This window comes from Rattus norvegicus, chromosome 18 (genome assembly GCF_036323735.1).
Source record: "Rattus norvegicus strain BN/NHsdMcwi chromosome 18, GRCr8, whole genome shotgun sequence".
NCBI classification, from domain to species: Eukaryota; Metazoa; Chordata; class Mammalia; order Rodentia; family Muridae; genus Rattus; species Rattus norvegicus.
This window is the reverse complement of record NC_086036.1, coordinates 42,318,234-42,344,762: the sequence shown is the minus strand read 5'-3', so window position 1 is coordinate 42,344,762 and position 26,529 is coordinate 42,318,234. Positions and strand designations below refer to the sequence as shown.

The 26,529-nt window shown below is 43.4% G+C and overlaps 2 protein-coding genes across 7 annotated transcripts in view; both read left to right on the top strand.

Moving 5' to 3' along the window:
* The window catches only part of Sema6a (semaphorin 6A), a 121,314-nt gene that overhangs the window by 13,778 nt on the left and 81,007 nt on the right, over positions 1 to 26,529 (top strand).
* Positions 3,542 to 4,030, top strand: LOC120098258 (cytochrome c oxidase subunit 6C-2-like). Its single transcript, XM_063277661.1, has one exon. It carries the CDS (start codon positions 3,658 to 3,660, stop codon positions 3,886 to 3,888), a length of 231 nt encoding a protein of 76 aa, XP_063133731.1. The 5' UTR covers positions 3,542 to 3,657; the 3' UTR covers positions 3,889 to 4,030.

Here is a 26,529-nt window from a genome sequence, read left to right as displayed (position 1 = left end):
GGTGTTGTCCCTGGAGACTCCTGAAGTATTATTAAGACAAAAGTCTCCCAAGGAAGACCAATTGACAATGGAGGGCATTTTTATTCGGGCTTCAGATTTATAAGGCTGGAGTGAAAACAGTATGAGGTGTCAACTTTGTGACTTTGGGTGGGACAGGAGGGACAAAAAGTTGAACTGGATGGGAATAACTTCCTAGGATATTGTGAAATGCACCTATGGGACAGAAATGCATTTTTTTTTAAAGCAGGAATAAATAGACCCATAACACAGCCGAAATGGCTCTTCCCTCTGGCAGCCATCTTACTGTGACTTAGCTTAACTACTGGGCTAACTCAGAGAGCAGCTGCCCTTAATTCAGCGCTTAGACATTTAGTGCTTTCTCTGGGCAAGGAAACATCCTCCCTGATGCACAGGCAATGGTGAATGGGTTTAGAATGGTCTGATTAACTGTGAATCTGCAGAGGGCAGGGCCACAGGCCTGTGTTCCATGTCTTCAGCAAGAAGATGGTATCATCAAATATTTCTTTCTGAAGTACATATACACTTGAGGACTATGAGAGGAGAGAACAGGAGAGCTCTGACTGTATGGGCATAGTTCAGCCACCAGGACACGGGAACTCATTGTCTGTGTGACATTATTTGTCTGTATGACATTATTAGATGTATGGCGTACAGAACTGAATGAGTTTCAAAGAGCTCTAAGATGTCCCACCTGGGTAACTGAATGGGAGCAGTGACACTGGTCAAGACAGGAGGCCAGGTTAATAAAGTCTTTAGCTAGCAGCCACTGTATCTGGTGTTTAAGTCATATCCAGTGGACTGAATACCAAAGGGTGTCCTGCTCTCCCCCCACCTCTGTGCTGTGTTAAAGGCCTTCCCATGAACTGTCTCGTGTTTTACCCCACAGCTCTGACGCTTTGCCTCGTCTTGAGAGGGTTCTCAGGACGTTGAAAGGTAGACGCCACGAGGAAGACTGAGCACCACCGTGTGTGCGGACATTGCTCATATAAAAACCAGGCGTGTGTGAATGAGTGCTTTTCCGTGGGCTGCATTGTACTAAAACTGAACACTGCTCACATAGTGGAAGGCAGAATGTGCTGTTTAATGTTTTATTAAAAACATCTTCACGGTATAGGCGATTGAGGTTGCTCATATTTCATTTTGTGGCTCTAATCTTTAGATAAATATTGACTTTGTATGGTTGCCCAGATGAGTCTTCCAATGTAGTATAAATATTAAGAAATATTTATCTTTTTGTAGAGTCTCCAGAAGGGCGAGTTTTCTCTGTTTACTTTCATGTAGCATTTTTTTCTTAGGGGGTTTTATAACCAAAACTTGTAGCATGAAAGTCTTATTTCTACCTAAGAGTTCCAAAACAAGGCTGAATGTTATGAGGAAGTAACAGAACATTAAAAGTGGGCAGTAAGAAGATGAGAGATGAGAAACTTAAGTGTTTTCCAGGATTGGGGACGGTTTAACAGACTTAGTTTCTAGATGGGGAAAACCTGTATTTTAAGAGCACATTCAAATTGAAAGTTAATACTTGGGTTCTTTGAAAAAAAAAAAACTGGCACTACCTTTTAGTCGACATCCTAATGCTGAGAGCTGAATTTACATCACTTATCGATTCGCTTGTCAAATTATTGCACAGATGTGGGGCAGCTTGTCTCTAACTTCACTGGTAGGCTGCCCTCTAGTGGCACTTGGCCTCAGCGCACCCACTTTTGTTCAGATTCCTGAGTGTTACCATGTAATCAGCAGCCACCTTAGCTACATGGGGCCCCTAAAGTTAAAAAACTTACAATAAAGGGTTCAAATGGTATTTATTTATTTATTTATTTATTTATTTATTTATTTATTTATTTATTTACTTATTTACTTATTTACTTATTTACTTATTTACTTATTTATTTGCTTTGTGTTCCAAAAGATCCATAAGTGCTAAAAATAAGCTCTGTAAATCACTTTAGGAGGAATTTTAAATAAGATGAAGTAAAAGCAGCAAGTATCGAGAGAATTTCGGTCATCCTTGAGTTCTCAGTCTAGTGCATTTCCTCCCTGCTGTAAACCGTCTAAAAGTAAGTTTAGCACTTTGCTCTCTGATGATATGAAAACCCCTAGTTGCGGTCACACTGGGTGTCAGTCCTGTGCCGACAAGTGGGTGCCAACTCTGTTTTCCCTTTGCTGGGGAATGAGCCCACTCCAGAGTCTCCAATAAGTGCAGAGAAAATGTTAGACTCAGCAGCTACTTCTGCACCCTCCCATGATGCTAGCATTCTGCCTGAGTTTCAGAGGCGGCATGTCAATGATCCAAGTACATTCAGTGCACAGCAGCAGAACGGCTGTCATATTTCATAGCAATGGCAGTGTACTGCTGCGGCTGTTGCAGCTGCTGGTGCTTGTCTGGCATTTTAAGACCAAGACCAGAAGGAACAAGGAAGAGCCCGCTGATGCCCGCCACGCAGGCACAGCATAGACAGTCCACTTTATACTTGGGACTTACCCTAGTACATAATGTCCTGATGGAGTTCAAAGCATGGGTTCTGGAGTTTGCTACTTGGTTGACAGTGGCTTCTTTGGGAAGTTACTTTATGTCTGTCTCTGTGCCTTGTTTTCTTCATCTGTAAAATGGGACTTAATTATGCCTGCCTTATAGGGTAATTGAGATAACGTATACCTGAATGCTGTCAGGTACACGCAGACACTCAAGAAGAGTCTGTCATTGTTAATTGCTGTCAAACCGTCCTAATAGAATTAACCAATCTCTGTGTTTTTCTGTCACTACCTCCGTGTGGGTTACTGGAAGGGAAGTTAAAATGGAAAAGGCAAAAATTCTGAGAGCTCTATAGTTCCTAGTGAGGCATTTGCTTGCCCTCCTTACGATCCTGTGCTCCTTTGTGTGTTAGGGTATGATTTAAAATAACTGACTTAGGAAGCATGAGTTCTAACTTAGGAAGCATGTTAGACCATACACTCACAAACATTTATGTTCTGAGACAGGTCTCACTCGCTAAGCCTGGCTGTTTCAGCCACAGAAGTGCTAGGATGTTCGCCCAGTTCCAAAATGTGGAGAAAGGCTTCAAGGGTAAGGAAACTGAATTCCTTGGGTCCAGTGCTCAGTAAGGAGCAAGTTTGTAAGGCTCTTGATGCCTGGCTCTTGTGGTAGGGTCCAGGCACACGAAGCTCTGTGCTTGCTTGAGACTCGTGTTAATAAAGGGATCCCTCACTGGATGAACTTTTGGAATGCAAGGTTTTGATTGCAAGTGATGTTGTGTTGGAAATCTTAATGCCTCAAGTATTGTCACTCAAAAAGTCTCTTCTAACTTACTATTAGACTCAAAACCAACATATAAATGCAAACAACTTTATTTTCTGCAAAACACTGCAACACATTGTTTATTAGCCACATCTACTGGTGCGCTGGTCTGTCAAATTGAGGCACCAGCTTTTTACACCCCTGGTTTCCAAAAACACCTAATTTCTGGACAGTGGCCAGTAGGAAAACAACTCCCTACTCTGACCAGGACTTTACTCCTTAGCTTTAGAAAGTTTCCACGAGGATATGGAAAAGCTGGAGATTAAAAAACAATCTAGAGAGAAGGCTCTCCGTTTCTCTGAGAACCAGGAAAGATGTTGGTGTAGAGGACATTGGCTACCATGAGTTCTGGTGTGCTGTTGCCAAAACCACAAATGCGTGGTCTTCTGGCCAAGCATCTATGGGTTCATATTGTTGGTGTATTCATTGTGGCCCTAGGAGTTGCTGCTGCCTACAAGTTTGGCGTGGTTGAACCAAGAAAGAAGGCTTATGCAGATTTCTACAGGAATTATGACTCCATGAAAGATTTTGAAGAGATGAGGAAGGCCGGTGTCTTTCAGAGTGCGAAGTGATTTCAGAATGCGAAGAATTCTTTGGATTGTGCTCCATAGAAGTTCACTGCTGACCTGTGTTCCTGAACTGTGAAACTTAAATATGTGAGCTAAGGAGTAGTTTCTCTCAATAAACATTAATTATATGGACAGTAAAAAAAAACCAATCTAGAGGGATGGCTCAGGTGTTAGGGACATGCATGCCTTCCAACGGCCTTGAACTCAGCTGCCAGGTCCAACTGCCTACAACTCCATCTCTAGGCAACCCTTCATCCTCTTCTGCTCCCCGCCAGCACACACTCCAATACACAAATGCATATACATATCATGGAAAGTAAAGTCAACATTGTATACAGTGTAGTCAAAAGTAAAATACACATTTTAAGAAAAAATAGGTAATGAAAGTAAGTGGACTAGGGGTGTGGCTCAGTTGGCGTGGTGCTTGCCTAATGAGCTCAAAGCTCTGGTTCCTACATTCAGCATAAACACAAGCTTGGGCCACACGCCTGCTATCTCAGCACATGGGAGACAGAAGAATCAGAAATTCAAGACCCTCTTCATCTCCAGAGCAAGTCTGAAGGCAAGCCCAGTCTCAGAAACAAAACAGAAGAGAATGATGAGGCAAGGTCCAGGTCAAACTGACAGAAACCCTCAAGTAAGCAAGAATCAATCCTGGCATTATCTACTCCAATTGTTTGCTCAAATGGGCATCGCAGCCTAGTTTACAAAAAAGTAAGGAAGTTGTTGATCAGGTTGTGGGGAATGTGCTAACAAGCAGGAGCTTGGAGATGGGCTGTCTCTGGAGACATGATGGGAACCGTGGTCCTCCCCAGTGGTAGCAAGCTTGTGTTCATTTGGTCTTCATCCAAAGTTGGGAACATCTGACAGCTGTTTGGTGTTTCTTATGAAATGGATTTGGACCGTGACCAGATGTTAGTGGACAGCTGTTCACAACACAAAATGCTTCATCCAAAGAGGCACTAATGGGCAGGGTCCTGACATCTTCACAAGTAAGGCAGGAATAGGCAGGGCCACCAATGACCATCCCCACCCAAGCCTGGCTGTCCGCTGAGGGTGGAGGCCCTACTGGACTCGGAGCCTTCTCCAGAGCTAGAATCTTTGGATCACAGGGCTTCTTGCAAACAGCCTCCAGAAGACTGTACAATGCTTGCTTTATGTATACCTATGCCTGTGTGTGTACAGGGCAAACCTTTGCAAAGTGGCCAGCCAATCAGAGGCAACCTAGTTGCCACCACCCCCTACTTACTAAGCCAAATTCAGTGCAGAATTTTCTCCACAACTTTGCTTTCTGTGCAGTATTTGTGAACAATTTTTATAAAAGTTATTTATAAAAGTTTTATGAAAATTTTTATGTACTGCTTTCACGTGAGCATCTCTAACTGAACCAGTATAGCTCATATCCTCCCACCCCCCACCCCCCGCTAATTACTGACTAGAGGCCATTGCAATGGAGTTTTGAACATACACTTTGGTTAAAATGGACTTTAAAAAACACTGACGTTAAAGCAAGCACTTTAGGGACAAACTGGTTTGATGACGGCTCATGAATAATTACACGGGCTTGCGTCCACCCTGTGCACCTGCATGTGCGGCCTTCAAGGGCTAGTTTTTGAATTCAGCAGTCACTGAAGTATCTGAGGCACTTTTTGAGTTAGAGTTTGCTCATCTTTTCCTTTCAATTTTGCAAGTTAGGAAGAAACTCTAAGTCACTCTTGGCGTGTACTGATGGAATCTCTGAGCCTTCCATGGAGTGGCGGATGACTCTACATCAGAGTGCAGTATTACAAATGTGATGTAAAACATTTTGATCCCCACTGCCATTCATTGCTTCTCTTTACAGAATCATGCCATGGATAGATATAGACAAGGACTCTCCCTAACTAGAGGGCTCTCCGTGCTCTTCTCCCGTATCCCATTCACTCCCTCTTTCCAGAGATAAAGATCTGTCCTATACTCTACTTCCTTCTAAAATATGTTCTGTGTAATTCAGCCAGGATGCTGGGTACATTTTCCTAATCACAGCTGCTTATTTAAAAGAGAATATAGTCTTTGTTGAAGCTGCATCCAGCTGGGTGGGAAAAAGCGAGATGTCCTGACCCTAGTACTCTTCCTGTTTGCAAGTATACTGGGGTTTTCCTGATATGCTACGCTGAGGCTTTCTACAACAGTACGACACCCCCCTCCCCTCCATTTTCTAGCATGGTTTCTGCTCCCATGAATGAAAGGCAGCTCTGACTAAAGGAGCTAGAATATGCCCAGCAACCAGTGCCGGGTACTATTGAGCCCATTGTTTTCCCCCAGCACTGTGGAGCCAAATCTCATTTTATAGCACACTGTATTCTAGGAATTCCACTCTACTACAACAGTCTTTCTCTAAGGCCTTCCTATTTTCCCCATTTGCTGCTGTCACAGGCAGCGCCACATAGTCCTGTAGCAGGCAATTAGAATTCACTCCTCCCCAAGGCTCTTCTCTGCCCCATTTGCAAAGGGACCACAAAAGCATCAGCTGCCATATTAAATAGACACTAATGACAGCAAGCTGTGATCAGCCAAAGCCGTGCCGGAGATGAGGTGTTTAAGATTGAATTCCTGTGAGGGACGAAACCTGGAGTTCAGACATGCTCCCACTCCTGAGCTAACACTGAGGTTTAGGAGAAATTGAGCTAAGATTATGACTGATGGATTTTTTTCATATACTTAAGGGTAAATGAGGTGAATGTGTTTAAAGTAAATACATTAGTGAAAGTTTCCCAATAGGGTCGCACAGTTACCTAGTGGACTAATCAAGGTGCTGTATGTATTTGAGGTGTTTTTTTCCTTTATAGTTTTCAAAAAATGATTGTAAACTAGTAATACTGTCCTTCGGAGGTATCATTTGAAGACTTCCAAGGTGTCTTGAAGCCTGTCCTCTTCCTGTGGGGCCCCTGATGTTTGAATCTGGGATGTGGAGTCTATATCATTACTAACTGGCCTCTGAACACAATCCAGACACTTTTCAAAGACTCTCTGGTGTAATTTGACAATGGCTGAATGGCACGTTATTCATTTTCGTCACATCTGGCAACTTGGGACCACTCATGGAATAATTTCTTATTGGATTTGTGAAGCTGCCCCATTGGTAATATTCTCTGGGAGATCGATCAAGTGTGAGGAATTATGGTGTGAACAGACCTTCCCAAACTAGTTGAGACCTTCCCCCCCAGTAGTGATGACACAGCCCAGTGCATTTAGAATGGGCCGTCTCACCTTTCCTACTCTCCGGGCCTTTTTGACTAGATTCTCCTGTGGCCTGTGTACTGGGCTGTGAATGGAGCCTCGCCATCCTCTACTGAAGCAGAGCCTAGAGGAATGTCATTGAGTCCCAAATCATTAATTGACCCAGACGGCGGCCAAGTAATCAGTGAAGGTTTTCTCTGTTTCTGTTTACCATCCCATTTCGTTTTAACAGAACCGTACGCACCCGTCTTTGCCTCGTTTGGAGAAATAGAAGGAACATTCTCCTCACAACACAAAGAGTCTGTATAAAGTTATGAGTCTTTTTAAAAAATATTTCCCTCCACATATTACCCCAGGTACTGTCCAGCATGGTTAGTGGACAGCTGCCTACAAGATAACTTCTTTTCCAAGGTGTGTGAACATTGGAGGCCATCCTAGGCCACAGACGTGTCTTTTTACATGTTAAAGACCGAGACCTAGCCAGTGGCTCTTACAGTGCTCGTGGTTCTTCGATGGGTGTCAGTGACATTCTGGGGTAGAGTGACCGGCAGGTTGTTTTCTTGCTGTTTCCTCGGGTTAGTCTAGATAACTACATGGATGCTCTATCTGCACTGGGCACCATGTCTTAGAAGAGAATGCTTGTGGTTGTTCCAAAGCCCAGCCTTAGATGTCAGAGAGTTGATGGCTCCTGATGCTTAAAGTTGTTCCCAGACACTCACACATCCTGAGGTTATTGACGTTGTCCTTGCACGTCTGCATTTAATTGTAAACACAAAGCTGATAGTGGAAGTTTGGATTACAGCCTATGTAATACCTAGTGTGTTCAAGTCCACTAATTAGAACAAGACTTAAAGGTGGCTGGAGGGAAGTGACTCCAGCAAACAGAAGTGCGTGTGTGTAGAGCAGACAGTACAGCCAGGGCCTACAGTCAGATCCATGTGGCATCACTCTGACTGTGTGACCTCCGGCAAACAGTAACCTCATTATGTCTTTATTTGCTGTCTTGTACAGTGGAGTAGTAGTTGGGGCTGCCTCATAAGTAGCCATAAGGATTAAATGAGTCAGTATGTGTGGATTGCTTTAAATACTTGTTACACTGTTAATACTGGGTAAGAACTCATCACCCCCACCCTCTGTGGGTTTATGTAAGCATGCTGGAGAGAGATGAGCCTAGAGAATTTGCACGTGTGTCTGTGTGTGTGTGTGTGTATGTGTATGTGCATTGGTATATATGCTAGAAATTAGCACATAGCAAGGATTGAACACTTGGATCTGGCTTTTGTAGCCCTACACCCATTTTGATACCTTCACTGTTATCCAAGCTACTATGTCCCACCCTCTTCCTTCACACTCCTTCTTCCACTCTGCCACCCATGTTTCCTCTAGTAATGTCAAGCATCTAAGCCAGGTGACAGTCCGTGAAGGCCATAAAGCCATTCATCTTTGAAGTCACCTGTCATTTATGTGCAGTGTTACTTGTTGAATGTGCCCATGGGTGACACAAGGCTGAAAGTGGAGCTAATTTCTTCTGTCAGTGTTGAAATCCTGTTTCGTTGTTTAGTTTTGTTGTTGAGACAGGGTCTCAGAAATCTCAAATTGGCCATATACTCTCAGCATATGTGGGTAGTTTAGGATGGCCTTGAATTTCTAGTCCTCCTGCCTCTACCTCCCTTGTGATAAGATTACAGGTGTGTGCCACCACACCTGATTTTATGTCATGCTGAAGTGATCAAACCCAGAGGTTTATGTATGCTAGGCAAGCACTCTATAAACAGAACTACACCCCCCAGCTCAGTAACCTGCTAGATCAAATCCTCACGTTTGAGATCCAGGAAGTCCATGGGAGTAAATACCCTTCTTTTGCTGGCAGTGATGTTTCTTTCTAGAGGCTTCTGACTAGGGAACCATTCTGAGGACAGCATTCCTTGTTCTGTGAGATGATTTTGGTGCTGACCACATTATGCCCTATCAGTTTAAACGCAGCACAAAGCTCCAGTCAAACCTAAAGTGTCTCTATCATTATTAGCTGCAGGACACCAGGGTGCTTGTTCAAGGCCCTCAGACTACAGAGCACAGAGATGTCCACTGGGCACATGCTGACAAGTTCTTCCAGAGCTGGGGAAGATTACGTCAACCTGTCTGGGAAAAACATCTCCCTGTTTTCACCGAGATTCAGGAAGGCCAGTCAGAGACAAAGTTTCAAGTTCAGGAGACTCATGGGGTTCTTCATATCACACGATTCTGTTGGCATTGCCACTTTAGCAGTATTATTTCACAGACCTTACTTCAAGTTCAAGCCTAAATGTCAGAATAATGGTGTCAGATAACCCCACTCTTGATAATCTCCCTCTCTTACAATAATCCAGATATTGCTGACACTGTGAAATTTGTGCTGATCCTTCAGTAGTTTGCTCTTAAAATAAAGACCTAGTAGGCTTGGAAGGAAATGTTAGGGAAAATAACTACTGAAAATAATTAGCAGGACCATGTCAAATTTATGTTTTGAAATAACAGTGATCACTTTAAGTTTGGTTAGCACCAAAATAAATGAATGAGTAGATAAAAACAAACAAACAACTCTTTAAACCATCAGCCCCTTTCCAACTGTAAGGGGAGACTTGTGGCTTCTTTATTTTCTAGGTCACACTCCATCAGCAACTTAGGTGTGATGTTCAGGTAGCCCTTCAGCAGGAACTTGACGGGTGTAGCTGATATTTTGGGGACACGGCTAGTTGAATTTGATGTGTCTCATGATGGGCTATATAATAGGTAGTAAATGCCATTGTCAAATAGATGGCTCTGATGTTCTAAAAATATTGATCATTCTAATTATTGTCTATATGCTAATAGATGTTCTGAAAAAGTATTGCAATTTGCATGTGGGATAAAGGATAGGGGAAAACTCATGAACTCTGGGTAAATGGTATGTTTTCACTTCTGTGGTTGCCAGGAAGGCACTCACGTGGTACATTCTGGTAACAGTAATTGGATATGTGTGCCTCATTAGAAGAGTGTAATTTCCTAGTTATTATATGTAAGCTCAATTTTGTTTTGTGTCTGCAGTTTCAACCTCTGCTTCTATGTCTAGTCATTGTTGACAAAGCTAAGATGAGACGTGTCCCACATGGCCCCTATCAGAGGAGAGGCAGCTAGGGAGCCACTGGGTCTTCCCACTGGAGCTGTCTCCATTGTAGTCCCATTCCTTCCTCTTCCTGACACCATTTCTATTTCTTCTGTCAGACAATGACATAACCAAGAATCTGTTTCTAGTCTCTCCAAGCCATGATGTTTCCTTCTTACTGTCTGAGCTTTCCCTATACCACAGGGGACAGATGCAGTTTTTAAAGAGACCTCCCAAAGAGAAAGTTTTATCTCTTGACTCAGTTCTCATATACTAGAAATGTATGAAGCTTGTCAAAAATCTCTTAGCAGATCCTTGATGCTCAAGGACTCAATATGTGATTTTTCTCCCCAGTTGTTGGGTATCAAAGAGAAAATCAAAGCATCAGGCTTTCTTTATTGTGTATTATTGTATGTGTATTTATTTGACCTTTCCATCAGCTAAAAACCAAAGATCCCTTTAATGCTCGTTTACAGTACTGCAAAGACCATGTTTTGCTTCTCGTGTGGTTCTTTCTAGAAGTAGGAAGTGCCAGAAGAAACGGCCACACATTCCATTAGGCTTTTAGTTTCTAGGGTAGCATTCTTTAAGGCATAGAGTTTAAAGTGCTTTGGTGCCCACGGTGGTTTACACAAAGGAGACTGTGCAGCTGTTTGGAGATGAATTGAAGACAGTTAGACAGTGAGGATAAACCGTCTCCTTATCTCTTTTACTGGCTCCATATAATCTGCAGGTGACTCTTCCCTGGCCTCAGTGATCATCCCACTGACAAGCACATGTTTGGAGGTTGGGGGGGGTATATCTCAAACTCCTCAGCTGAAGATGCTGTATCAGTGAAGATCGGACGAGCTTCCCCATGGTATGCAGCGTTATCTTTATATACCACACGACACAAAGAGCTTTGCCCAAGTAGTAGTTTCAAACTTGGCCTCCATTCGCCATCCCAAAGCCCATTCTTTGCTCCATTATCACAAGGAATGTGATATTCACCAGGATACAACATGAGCTCTGAGATTGCCTTGACATGAGAGTACACTGTATAGTATCGGGAATCTGTCGGGTCTTCTCTGGAAGCAAGGATTAAGGTTCATAAATCAAGTACCGTATTCAGAAGAGAAAACTGTCAGGAAGAGTGCAGGCACACTAAAGTGGCCCTAGCTATTCCACAGAGTGCAACTACTTCCTGGAACTTTGGAGTCAGTTTAAGATCGATCAGTCCAAACATCCCTATTGGCAGGTGTGAATGAAGAGATAGGGTAGGTGGTCTTACACAGAAACCAGAACGACCATGAGTCTAGAAGCCCAAGCATCAGAGACACATCTAGGGAAGGATACTTTGCTCCACGGTTGGAAATGGTCTCAGTTTGTATCACATAAGGACATCATAGCTCTTAGAAAGAGAAGTTTATATACTGCAAGATTCTAAGTATTCTAATTAATCATGTGGGTCGTGTCCCTCCGTATTTGCAGACTGCTTTCCATTTCTGGTCATGTGGTATCTTAATAAAAGCATCAGATGTGCAGCCATTTACATCGTTGTGTTCTCTCCTCTGATTTAAATCCAGAGATACCCTTTGCCAGTCTTAACACTTGCTTGTTAATAACACTGGTAAGAAATAAAGCCTCTGTTGTAGGGGCTTCCTTAAGAGATAAAACAAAAGCCTTTTCTTAATCAGTGTTTGATTGAGGAGAATCTAATAGTGAAGTAATGAAGGAAAATGCTAAAAGGCTTTTTAAAATAGCCTCTTAAAGAATGCCGAGAACTGACTCACTTTCAATAACAACCCCTTCATATGTTTGACTATTGGAACATAAATATAAGTTGCAGTGTGGATACCCTCATAGGGCTTAGTGCATGTCTTGGTGGAATCCAGTTCAGATGACCTATATGAAAAAGATCAAAACAGGTATTTTCCATAACACCAAATATGATTTTTTTTTCAGCCACGTCAGTGCCCACCTTTTCAGGACACTTAGTGCTGATGGTATTACCTCCTGTCTTTTCTTTAATGCCACAAGATAAAAAGGACAGCTTTTTTTAAAAATTCTAATAGATTTTTTAGAAATCCTTTTAAAACCTTTTTAGAACAGCAGGAAAAACTGATTCAAAGGCGGAGCACAAATAGAATGACTTGATGGACATAAGGCAACATACGCAAGGGAAAAAACTAGGCTTGGAACCTAAAATAAATCAAATATATAACACCTCTCCATTTTGTTCTTTTTGGGTGTGTGTGTGAGAGAATCTGTTATTTATGGACAAGCCAGTTGATTCCTTATCAGGCCAAAGCTTGTGTTTGCTCAGACTAGTGATAATGAGCAGTAAAGAGAGATAGGAATGGCTAAGCTGTGGGGGAATGGGACAGGGAGAATAGGTGGGTTCAGTCTAGGCTGTGAGCCCAGTACTGAAAGCCCTGGAATTCCCTGCCGTGCTCTTATGTTAATTGGAGGGGGGTTACTATAAGGAACTGTAATGAGGATGGGGGCTTCCCAGGCAATCTCCTGGCCCCAGGGAAGAGCTCTCAGTAATTACTTAGTTACAGCCCATGGTTGGGTTGAGAGGCAGCTAAAGCCTTCTTCTGAGCCAGCTGCAGCACTGTGGCCTGGGAGCTGATTAGAAATGCAGATGTTCAGGCCCACACCAGCCCACCCAGAGAGGACCCAGCGCCCTGTCACGACCTGCGGGTGATCGGCCTGCAGGTTGAATCGAGGGAGGCGCGCTGGTTGAAAGGACTCGAGGTAGAGGGTGCAGAAATGCGGGTTATCTTAGGAAAAGGAGGGGCAGGCTACTTTTTTACTAGTGAGTTCAGCACATTGTAGGTGGATGAGGGTGTTTGTAGTTTATCTCTCAAGACGGAAAGAAACCACAGTGTCTCTGGGAATGAATTACCTGGACCTTGACTTGCTTGTGCCAACACATAGTGCAGGGCACAGACTAATATTTACCTAACAGCCCTGGGCCACATGGACAAATGTGGCAGAGGTAAGAAAAAGCCCCGGGTAATGAGGAGGATTGTCATTTCAGTGGCCGCAAGATTAAAATTAGCACCAAGTTCTAGGCCTTTGCATCAGTAAAACACGACTCTGCCTGGGTCTCCAACACACACTTATTATTGAAGTGATTTCCCATTTTATTAAAGCCTTGCTTCTAAAATGGCTTATAGCAAAAAAAAAAAAAAAAAAACCCAAAACTCAACCTTCCTAATGGCCTCGTGAACTGCTAACAGCTCAGAGCTGTGTTTCCTTAATTTTAAAAGCTAAGTGATTCCTGCCACTGTGGCTGCAGAGTGACAGATGACAACATATGGACACTGTGAGGATGGTGGGATGAAAGGATCCCTCCTTAGAACAGGTTTTCACCGCATCTGAATGACACTCTGAACCCTACCTCAAAGACTGCCTGTGCTCCTTTTCCTCATCCGGTGCTGCCATTTCCTGGAGCAAACAAGCCCAGTAGGTGGTACGAGAACTGGCTATTTTCCCCTTACCTGCATCAGTGGAAGGCGAGGCTGATAAATCATCTGCCAGTCCATCTTTTAAGTCAAAGTTTAAAAGCCATAAATACCGAGCTGGAGAAACATTGACCAGAAACGGTGACATCACAGGAATCACAAGTCTCTCTTTGTCCCTGGAAATTTTTTTTGTATAATGGCCTCAGTCTTTCTGACAAACAGGCTCCATTTTCAGGGTCATGGGAGAACTCTCCACAGAAGAATAAAAGGAAGCTGTAAAACTGGTAGATATCATAGACCCTATGTATGTGTTACCATATATCTACGCCCCAGGGTCACCCTTGAGAAAAATTGGGCAGGAAACTCTTCAGTGACCCTAGAAACTCACTTTGACAAGGAAGGGCCACTTAGAGTTGTGATGGTCGAAAGAGTTACCTTCAGCAAGGAAACACAACTCTAAATCTATTGCTAGGGAGAAAAAAGAGGCTAGCCCCATCCTTCCCAACACCTAAGTTACTAGTGGAAACATTGAGGGGCAAAAGAAAATCTTAGTCTCATTTTTGCCAAGGTGAAGATGATCCTCCTGAGAACCTTGTCAGAGAACACTATTTTCCCGAGCTAAAAGCCTTCTGCACCATGTTCAACTTTGGGAACACACCAACAAACTCACATAATCAAAGAACCTCTATGTGTACTTCTAAGAGCTGCCCCAAAGATCACAGACCTCGGTAGAGAAGTAATGGAAACAGATCCAAAGACAAAGTGACTAAGGCAAAAGTAATAAGAGGTGGGCAGGTCCTGAATTTAACCACACTGGGGCGTTGACCAGGAACAACACTGAGGCTGACCACAGTATTGCCCCACATCTGCCTGCTTTATCACCTTTATCCCCCTTTTCCAGCAAACACACAGGTCAGCACGGGGAGCACTCTTTCTCCCACCTAATCGGTGTTCAACAGTCCTGGAGGCTCAGGAAGCCAGTTAGATTATAAACCTTTAGAGAAGATTAAATAGTCATCATGTGTTCATCGCTCTTGATGCTCTTTGGGTTTGGAAGTAGGATTCTTGGCCTCGTTCTGAGAAGTAACACATTTAGGTGTTAAGGGTAAGCAGTGTTAGTTGAAATGAATGGGGATTTCTCTGCACCCCCCCCCCCCCCCCCGGATGTTTCAGTTGTAACACAAAGAATCTGGGAGAGAAAACTGTGCTCTCAGCAGAACCCAGTGAAAGGGAAAAACAGAAGATTACGGAAGAAGATTCAGCTGCAATTTTGAAGAACACTTGAGGAAAGATGAGAGCAGAGGGCTTTTGAGTGAGAGAGAACCACTTCTCAACTGGGCTGTTTAGTCACATATTATATGGGACAGGGTGGAGGAGGGCACTTCACTAGACCAAAGGGGTCTGGCAAGAGTCTTCCAGAATCGTTAAGTACAGTTGAGTTAGTTATAAAGTGCAAGGTACTCATGACTTAAAAGATTCCAGTTATTGTCATAACAGTGAAACCTGTCCTCTCTCCATCGTACTTGGAAATGACTGTGACATCACCTTGAAAGAGGAAAAGCTACTACTATTTCCTGAGACTGGAGGTGGGGGTGGGGCCTTCAACTCTGGGTTTCGGTTTTTGAGTATGTTTACAGTCTGTCATACTCCACATACAACTCAATCCCTGCATGATCATCTGAAATGTCTCCAAAACAAACAAACAAAAACATGGAAGGTTCAAAGGTCCGAGAGCATGCTAAGGCAATGGTCTCTGATAGTCAAGAAAGTGGTGACAGCCTAGGGGTAAGTAGAGGCACTGTCATGGCGCCTGCACAGAAGACGGATTGATTGCCCTTACTTCCTTTCTCAACCCCTTCACCACAGACACTTCCTGCTTCTCAAGCTTGAGGGAAGGATGGCTTTATTCAGCATTTAAACTGATGACATCACCATACTTTCGGCACTGATTGAGGACTTTCCAAAAACATCACCTTCAGAGAAATCCGGACTCTTGGGATCCCAGTAGAATATAGAATTTGACTTTTCTCCTGTTAGTATTTGCTAACAACAGATGTATGTTAAATTCTGTGTAGTAGAAAGTTTTGGAGGAGGAGGGAAATGTTTTCTGGACCCTGAAAGACAAAAGGACAAAAGGGGTTGCTGGAAAGGAGGTATTAAAATTACTTGTCTATGCATATATGAAGAGAGCTCAGAGAGGTTCTCACAGGAAGAAGCACAGTAGAGGAATAAAAAGGAGAATGGTCTGGAGGCCCTGTAGAAGGCAATTTATTCCTCAAAGTGATGAGATATTTTGTCTTTAAGAACACCCCAACATGAATCTGCTTTGGTAGCAGACTTGAGCGGATGAGCTGCACGATCCAATTAGTAGATAAGCATCCGAAAATGCTCCAATAATTCTCACGGCTCTCTAGCCAAACTCTTTGGGGCTGGAGAGGCTCAGGGGTTAAAAGCACAGGCTGTTCTTCCAGTGGACCAAGGTTCCATTCCCAGCATCCATATGGTGATTCATAACCATCTGTAACTCCAGTTCCAGAGGATCCTGTGGCCACTAGGCAGACGTGTGGTTCAAAGACATACACTCAAGCAGAAAACTTCATATACGGGAAATAAAAATTAATTAAAAAAATTCTGTATTGCTTCCTGTATGTCCATCGAAGAGAGACTTCATCAATGGTTTCCAAGAAAACAGAGTGACTTACCCTAATGGTCCCCCAAGAGTCAGGTACAGAAGCCTCAGAAAACAAAGAAGAAAATGGAGTTTCCAGCTCCTTTGCCAAGACAGGATTTGTGGTTCCACTAAGATTTCCTAACTGAATGAAAAGGCGTCTTCAGGGTTTTTTGTTGCTCTTGTATCCATTGATATGTAAAGTGTTTCTAAGTTACCCCTAAACTGTTAATTAGTGTTTGAACCGATAATGATGATACCACATGCAAGCTCAGTCAGCACTGACAGAACAAACCTGTATGGGTGGCCTCAGCACTGACACATGGGCACTAACTAACCCTCTACTTTGTCCCATTTGTGTAGCATGGCTTCCTTTGAGAATATTGGTTTCTCATGTCACTAGGTACTAGCAGTCATAATAATAATAATAATAATAATAATAATAATAATAATAAATAATTTAATAATTCTACTCTATTCTATAGCATAAGACTTTTGAAAACTAACACATCAAGTTTGGGCAAAGACCAAAACCTTTCAATATTTTAACATTGAAGCCACCAGATTTTGGATATTTACTTCACTTGGGCACGTTGATTACCACCAACTTGTGATCTATGTAGCAAGGACAGCATGTGGTTCAGCTGGTTGCCTTTCTCCCTCCACTGCTAATCTCATGAATATTATCAAGCGTTTGCAGCCTGAGAAAAACATGATCCAGATCAGACTCCTGAATTTTGCCCCAAATAATATCCAACAAGTCAGAACAATCTGTTCTGTAAGTAGTTCATGTTGTCATCGAATTATTGTGATTGAGAATTGTATTGTCTTGGGATTGAGAGCTTTGACATGAGTTCAGTGCTGGTAATGGGAAACGTTATTTACACAAGACTTCTGACCACTTTCAACTGTGTGTAGAAATACACTATCATCTAAGTGCCCAGTGATGCTGATCTGAAGAGAAATTGTTGGCAGGTATTGGTGCCAGTCAGATGAGAATGAACTGCCAAGAAATATACAAGTGAAAATGATCACATAGGCCTTTCATTCTCATACTCTTTCCTCCGCTTCTCTTTTCCTCCCTGGTCCCCCACCTCTCTCCTACATGGCTCATATACAGTGCCAATCCATTGTAATTACAAAGATGGCTGATTTAGAGACAGACACGGAGCCTTGGTGGTAGAAAAACTCACCCCCCCTGATGTTGCCAATTTACATACAGCCTGCATCTTTCCATAGCAAGGTTTGTGTCAAGTGTCATATAGGAATGAAGAAGGACTTGATTTCTTTGAAATGTGACAAGGATATTTCTGGGCCCTCCAGGAAAAGTGGTGCAGTGAGAACCATGAACTTTTCTGTGAATAGCCAAAGCAGGAGGGCATTCACTGGGAAAACCTTACAACAAGGTGGATGGAAACGACACTCAGGCCGGGGCAGCCTCCATCTGCCTGCTTCATTCAGGGCATGTTTGAAATGATGTCAGAGTTAACTGTGACTGGAAGGCACCATAATAATTTGCTCACTTACTTTAAAGGGAGTGTTTGAAATTATTTTCAATCAAGAACATAGTGATGCAACTTTTCCAATGCAAACATGACTCTTGAAGGGTTATATTAACTACAGGCTTTAAACACAGTGAGTATTCGAATCCTGTGTCTTAGTGTAACGAAATTCGACTAACCATATACAGAATCCTTTAACTTAGCCAAGAGGTTGAAGTACAAAAAAGACATTTTACAGAAGTTATCCAGTGAATGGGACAAAATGAACTTGTAATGGGAAGAGAAACTAACATTAAGAAAACAACAGCCCTCCCCCCCCAAAATGAGGCCCATAGGTTATCACGTTTTAACCCACAAACTAAAATTGAGGCGCACAAAGTTGTATGTTGCTTTCTGTTGCTTTAAGATATATAAAGAATGACTGCAGCATCTGAAAACCTAAATGATTACAATTTTATATAAAAATCAAGAGGTTCATGTTCGGACCAGAAGTAAAATAATGGCTGAGTGTAAAGTGGATTTCAAGAATTCTGGGAAATAATTTATCTGAGCATCTACCACTGGTGTTAGTTAACCTTTCCAGGGCGTGAATATTAAGAAGGAAATCTGTTTTTTTGACACTGTGTGTGTGTGGGGGGGGTTGTGTTTGAGGGGACTTAATTGGTTACAAATAAAAAGAAAGAGTGCATATTGTCAGTGTGAGAGCAATTGTTGAAATGCATTGCAGTGAGGTCCAGGGTCACCAGGCTGGACTCCCAGGAGCCTTTCTCTGTGGAGTCGGCCTGGCACATGGGAACGGCTCTACACACCATTCCACGCAGCTGCAGCAGCACCGAGACCTCTCCCTTCATGATGCTCAGTGATTTGCTTTGTTCTCGGATTGCAAAACAGGGCAACTGCTTTCAAAGCATGTCATGTTATGGGCACACTCAACAGTCTACAGGGCTTTAATTACCTTAGATTTAGGAATATGACACCTTTTAGGAGGACCATTATGAAAACAAGACAAAAACTGCAAAAGCAGCCTACTATTGCCTCCAGCTTTGGGAGGCAGGACCACAATGCACAGCTTCACATTGAGACCTTGCTGAGACTTAGCTCCTGCCGGATGTAGTTGTACACGCCTTTGATCCCAGCACTAGGGAGGCCGAGGCAGGTGAATCTCTGTGATTTTGAGGGCATCCTGGTCTACAGAGTGAGTTCCAGGATAACCAGGGCTGCATAGTGTGACCCTGGCTCAAAATAACCAACAAAATAAGGACAAAAAGAGTCAGCTCCTTCCAAAGGAAGAAATGCTGTTTCTTGCAACGTCCAAAGATGGAGGCCTGATGCTGTTTATACATGTGGATGTGGGGGAAGAGGTCTGATTTTAAAACTGTGGCTGATCTATAATGAAGAGTTTGAGGAACACAAAATATTTTGTTAGCTGTTACTAATGACTTCCAGTACAAACTATGGCCAACAAACTCCACGTACTGACCATAAACTTTACTGTTGAACAGACATACAAAGAAAACAAAAAACCCTTCAGAGAGTGTATAAGGATTGGCATGTTTATGACTGTCACTTGTGTGGGGTAGGTAGGGTGAGGAAGTTGGAATGATGGTCATGTTGGACCTGATCTATGTTTATTTACTGGTATTATGAGAAGATCCCCGTGCACTAAGTATATCCTTTATATAAAGAATAAGTAAGCGAGTGGGGTACCAATTACTGTAAAAATAAGAACCACAGCTTGTGACTGGGAGTGTAGCACAGTTTGTAGGTTGCCTGCCTATTATTCCCAAGGCCCTGGGCTACATGACTAGCACTGGATAAGCTTCCCAGAAGGTTCTCTGTACATGTGCAGTTTTGATGCCAGGACAATTCGGGGTATCACCTCTTGGCCATCCACATTAATACTTCAGGATACCCAGAATACTGATCATCAGGGGAAAAAAATCTAAACTGTCCGGCAACGAATTATCCTGAAGAAGGCGATGCTTTTAAAGGATCAATGAACCCTATTACTAATATTGGAAAAAATGAAGACCAACCATTGAGCCTGTTTAGTTGGATAAGGGGCATGCTATTCCAGTCTGAGGGCAGCTGACACTTACTCACACTAAGCATTTGGCCCATGTTTTCAAGGGCAGATAAAGCCATTAAACCTCTGGCTTGTGTGACCTGCCTACATCTATCTACCCCTCGTATGCTGACTCTCATATAAATCGTAGTTATGCCCTATGTATTTCCCATTACCGTGTTCCTCCCTTCTTCCCTCCCTCCCTTTGTCCCTCCCTCCCTCTCTTTTCAATGCCTGAGATAAAAATAGCACTTCCCCTTTTAGTAGCAACAAGCACAATAAGCAATGCTTACATGATGCCCACAGTTTATCTTGGTAGCAATCCTAAAGGCGTATGTTACTCTTAGCCCCGTTTTTGAGTCAAATCACTCAAGATTTGAAAGAGTAAATGAATTTTCCCTGAAGTCATAGAAAATAACAACACTCAAGTCACTAGTCTGGTCCTTAAGCTGATGAGGAGGTCCGTATGGAGCCTTCCATATTGCTTCAGGTGCAAAGTGGGTAAAAGGGCCATGACTGCCCCATTAAAGGGTGGGTGGGGTGAAGATATTGTTTGTTTATGAAATATGCAGTTTCCTTTGGGTGAATCCTTTAACTCTGGAAGGCTTGTCCCAGGATTGAGGCACTTATTTCCCTTGTGTGGTTTGCCCTAGCCCTAACCTTCCTGGGATTACATTTTCTATGTCTGAGAGTCAATCGTGGGGTTTTGTTTGTTTGTTTGTCTGTTTGTTTGTTTGTGAAGACATCCTTTCACATGGATAGATGTGTGTGTGTGTGTGTGTGTGTGTGTGTGTGTGTGTGTGTGTGTGTGTGTTCCTGTGCTTATGTTACTGCCACCTGCAGACACTCACTTTCTAACTGCTGGCTAGATAGGTGTCCCTCACACTGGCCACTTGCTGTGGACGTCATTCTCAGGAATGTCTATTCTCTTTGTCCACACATGCTAATACACTGTCCATCTTGCCTCTCCTAATAGCTCATGAGTCTTGAACTTGGAGCCAGCAAAGTACTGCCTTTGTAAAGCACAAAAGAACACCAGTTTGGTGGCTTTTTTTTTTTTTTTCTTCTTTAAATCACACAAGGTCTGAATGAAAAGCTGTTCTACTATTCAGAGGCCACTCGCATTGTGCAGCTGCCCCTGGACTGCTGAGAACATCTCAAGGCTGACAATGGAGTACCTGACTGAGCCTCTGCTCACAGGACTTATTCAGGAGCCCCAGGCCTGGGACCGGTGCCAACTTGCTCTGGGGAAGATTGAGGCCCTTTTCTTGGTCAGACCCTGATAAGCATATTGGAGTTTGTTGTAGCTGTTGTTTGTTGTTTGCCTGCCAGAGAGGATTCCATATCTTATTGCAGTGCTGTCTTCCCAGCAGGCTGGCTCTCTGGGTAGGTTTTGTTCCTGCTTTGGTCCCACCTCTGTGAAGTGTCAGTGTGACTTGGGTCATAGTCCACTCACAGTGAGCAATACATCACTCTGTGGACTAAATTCCCATGACTCTGGCTCCTCAGGACAATGTCTCTTTCTTCACCAAGCTCATGGTAAATATCTGGTCAGCCTCATCTATTTAAAACCAGCCAAGCAGGAATCCTGATTCTGGGAAGTGGATTTGTTTGTAAGTAAACAGTGGACTCAGCTCTTCCTAACTAAAACTGAATTCCAATCACTCTTAACATAATACCAAAGGACTACTTCATCTTCAGTACTAGGAGGGACCAGGCAGGGTACACCGAGGCAGGTTTACTGTTTCTGGCTGCTGTTTTGCACCTATGCCTAATACCTGTCTTCAAGACTGATGACCCCTGTGGGAAGAAAATCATGTTTCTGGCTTTCAGAATTGGGCAAATCGAAGCCAGGTGGGCATCTTTGTTTGAAATCATTCTGTTCTTAGAAAATATGGGACTGGATTAATTGAGATACTTGAGGGTTGGCATGTAAGCATTTGTAGATTTTTATCTTAGTAATAAAGGGTTGTGCAAAATGACTAACCTGTATTCTTGTTCTACAATGGCCCGGGTTTCTGAGTAGTCTCTGCAGGTGGGAAATCTGTTGCTAAAAACTTTGAGTGAGTAGGACTGATATGTTTTACAAGTTCTGCTGATCACAAACTCTGTACTGATGGTTATAAGCTGGTGTATTTAGAAGCTTGACTGGGCTGGGTAGATGCTTGCCCAGCATATCTGAAGACCCAGGTTCAATGCTCAGAAGCACAAAGATTAATTAATTAATTAACTAGTAACTGCTAGATAGATGTTGAAAAGAGCTATACATTCCCAAGAGCTGAGGTCCAGCTGGTATTATATATAGGGTGTATTCGTAAACAACAGAATGGATAGCATATAAATGCCGTTGCTTTGAGGCTCCTTGTGAATCTGAGTAGGTAGGCTGTGACCTGTTGAATTTAGCCCTCTTCCCTGCTATCTAATATTTAATCCACCAACCTTCTGCCTATATTTCTTTTTGTCCTTTTATTGGATAGGTTCTTTTCTCACATAATATATTCTGATTATGGTCTCCTCCCCACCCCTCCTTCCCTCCCCCCTATTCCTCCTGGTAAGTCCCCACCTTCCCTCCCATCTGGATCCACAGGCTCTCTGTGTCTCGTTAGAAAAGAACATTGGCTGTATTTCTTGCTGGATACAAACTGAAACTAATATTACTTTTATCATAGTATCAAAATCCAAAGATCACACACCTTCCCTAGCACAGTGTCCTCCTGTGCTAGCATGCATTTTCTATTTCTGTTCATTGTCACCCAAATGTTTTTCTGTCCTTAGCCCCTAACCAGCAGTGAAGCCGATTGGTGCTACAGCTATGTTTATGTTCTCTGCCCAACGTGCTTGTTTCCTCACTAGGGTAGTGACCTTAATACTTGGCCCATGTTTTACCACTTTCTGGTACCCCATGTCTTTTGGTGCCAGGTGCAGGTTTCTGTGCTGCTTGCTTCTCCAATCTTTACGTTCCTTCTCCCCTCTAGTGACACAAGTGCCTGCTTCTCCTGTGTTCTCCTTATGTTAATGATTTTCTTGCCTAGGGTAGAGTGGCTTGGCTTACATAGGTATGCGTGTGTGTGTGTGTGTGCGTATGTGTGTGTATTTGGGTCACTAAGTGCCCTTTTTCTAGTATTTCAATTGCCAGAAAGTTTAATATGTGAATTTCTCCCATTGCGGTTCATCAAGTGCTATTTCTGCACTTCTAGAAAAGTCTTGTATAGTAAAGGAATAAAGTCTTCACCTTTTCATTCGTAAATTGAATAACGATGTTCCTGATACAGACCTCGGCACATGGGTTCGAAGCCTCGAGGATGTCTATGATAATACAGTGAATACGTATGTAAGGACACTTATGTTTACAGCCGATCCTTACTTGTGAAGGGAGAGACTGCAGTAAGGAGAGTGCTGTGCTGAGGAAGGTGAGCTGAGATCACTTTCAGCCCAGAAGGCACTAGCTCTAGTACTAAGCTCGAAAGGCAGTTGACTGGAAGTTACACAAAGCATCAGCTCCTGGAAACCGAGCGAGCGCTGGGGCTAGGAGCTGCACCGGATATCTGCTCATTGTTCTCTGTGCTTTGGGAAGCACTGATAAGGCTGGATCAACACTGGGGACAAGTGAAGTTAAGCAAAACAAAATGGTGGTATAGATCTGAGCAGAGAGAAGGATTGCTAGTTGAATTGAGGACGAAACAACAAGTCTTGAATCTGGTGGTTAGTCTTCGATGCCGGGTGCTTGTGGCCCTGGGGAGGTTACTGCGGGAGAGAGACTCGCTTCTTCTGAGTGGATGGGAGAATGCACTGTAAATGCTGTTCATAGCCCAGGCATTTGGCCTTCTATTCAAGGAAAAGGTAGAAGATAAAGAAATAGGCATGCTTGTAGAAATGTCTGTGAACCAGAAGACAAGACCATGTGAGAAAGGGCACGGGGATGGAGAGCCCTGCTGGAGAGGATGAGGACCAGAGCAGGCTTAAGTGGGTGCGGCAGGGCAGCCTGGAAGTCAAGGGCAGCCAGCAAATAGGCTGTGGGAGAGGGAGGGCCGCCTCCTTCTGCCTATTGTTTGGTCCCAGAGTAAGCTAGGAAGTACTGCTACCAGGGGCTAGAGGCATTGAGATAAAAAACAAAAACAAAACAACTCAGAATCCTAAACTGCCCCAGGGAATGGCTTTCTAGCGCGAGGAAGGTCTGATGAGCAGTTAGCCGGTTTCTAAATTTGTTTTTCTGCCTTTCAAAACAGCTCTGTACGGTTCTCTGCTACAGCTCTACCTCACTCCAGAGGAAAGCGTTCTGATACACTTTGGAAAGATTTTCAATAACGAGGTCTTTCTAAATAACTTTCAGTTTCTCCAAGAACTCAGTCAGCCACAATGCCCTTCCCCCAAGAATTCCAGTTAGTCAAAGTTTTACTGAAACATGTCAGCACTGAAAAATGCAGAAAGCAGTTAAGTGCGTCCAATAAAAAAGGCGTAAGAAATTTCTCACATCTGCGCAAGAGCAACAGTGTCTGGCTCTTCAGCTGCCAGCTATTTCAAACATGCGATATCAGAGGCATAGAAGCCCACTGGCTCCAAAAAGAAACACAAAGGGGAACCTTGGCTCCTCACAGAAAGGCGGCCTCTTCCCAGGGGTCCAGGACACACGTGCTTGCATTCTATAGAACATTCCCAAATATTAACTAGGAAATTACCCATGAGCTTCAGCAGCGTTTGTGCATGGTGTGTGGAGAGGGGTGTGTGTGTGTGTGGAGGTCAGAGGACAACCTTCTGCAGTTGATTCCCTCCTACCTTTATGTGGGTTCCAGAGGTTGAACTCTGGTACTGTACAGCGAGAGCTTTCGCCTGCTAAACGATTTTACTAACATCTAATGGTTTAAGAGTTGCGAATGGCCGGAGCGCTACCAAATAAATGCACTCCAGGCTTTATCTAAAAACAGATCTGTAATAGTGTGTACAGTGTACACACACACAGAACGGAGATCAGGTGTGTTTGTGAAGCAGTTGGCAGAGGGTGTGGAGAAACCTGATCCTGCGCGTCGTAAATTATGAAGTGTTTACACCTGTCAGCCCTGTCTGGGTCCCTGCTAATGATACCTTAACAACTAGCCAGTGTGTGACACAACACAAAGGGCCATCCTTTTCAAGCTCTGTGATGTGGGTGAGGACTTTGCCACCGGGTTCTGGTGGTTCTAGAAAGGTGACTTGGCTCCTTTCTAGATGCACAGGTCAATGGGAAGGGCCTCACCCAAGGGACTTTGAACTGGCCACAGGCTCTAAAGGATCAGAAGGGGCCAAAGGTCCATAAAGGAACAATCAGAAAAGCAGCAATGTTTACAACTTGGGTGCGCAGCCATTGAATCGTGTCCCGCTGGCCCACCAAATAGTGTGAACATGGAGGGATGTATGTGCTCACTGGCGTGTGTACACACATGGAGGCTGCAGAGACATCGTGTCTTTGCAGACCGGTGTCGTCTTTGCTCTCTGTCTTTCGGGCTTTGAGACAGGGTCTCTCGATGAAACAGAAGCTCCTCTGTTCAGGAACACACTTTACAAACACAAAGCAGCCTTTACAGACACACCGTCACAGCTAGCTTTCTTATTAAATGCGGGTTCTGAGGACCTGAACTCAGGCCCCCGTGCTCGCATGGCAGGCACCTTACAGACTGAGCTGTCTTTCTCTCCAGCGCCCGATTACCTTCCCCACCTCTAGTACAATGCCCTGTGCAGACTAAGTGGCAACTGGGTGGCATGTATTAAACGTTTAGTGAATTAAAGATCAGAGAAATGGCTGTAGGTAGATGGGACAATACACATAGTAGTTAGGAATGTGTGCTTTGGAGCCAGCTTGGCCAGGTCCAAACCCCTGGTCCCCACTGACTAGTTAGTGTGTGGCCTTGGGGAGTCTCCTCACCTATAAAATGGGGTTAATAACAGCTTGCACCTGAAGGTGTCGTAAGGATGAAATAACCGACTCATTACATAGCAACAGCCTAGTCGGAGTCTGACACCGGGGAAACCTACAAAACACTGTTCTGCAAGAATAAATCGCTTTGAGCAGAGAACTCACTGATGAAAACATGCTACACAAAGGCAAGCAGGTACTTTTGGTCATTGATTCAAGAAAGACAAGCAGCCTGTGCATGCCCAATAGCCTCCCTCTTCTTAAGCTATAAACGTTGTAAACGTGGGCTTTTACCATTCAAAATCCAAATGAAATTGTACATACATAATCTTCCTTTTAAAATAAAAAGAAGGCCAGTATAAATCTTTAACATCAAGGAGCTAATTTTTTCTAAAATATTTTTCCCTTTTGGAGGAAAAGAACTGCTTAGTAGAGTCTGTTTCCTTTTTGGAAATAAATTCACATCTGGGATGCCAAATTTCAATCTTAATGCAGCACTGAACAGCTGAGTTATAATTTGTTAACCTCCTGGAATGCACAGACTTCTGATGGGAATGTGGGAAAGAGCATTTATCTTTTCAGTTCAATGAAAATGGAGCCCACGATCGTTTAGAGAACTGAGAGAAAAATTCATACTTAAAAATTAAGACCATGTGTGCTAGGGTGTGTCCACATAACTATAACCCTGGACACCATGAGATTCTTCCTATGGTCAGAGTTGTCTGTTTTT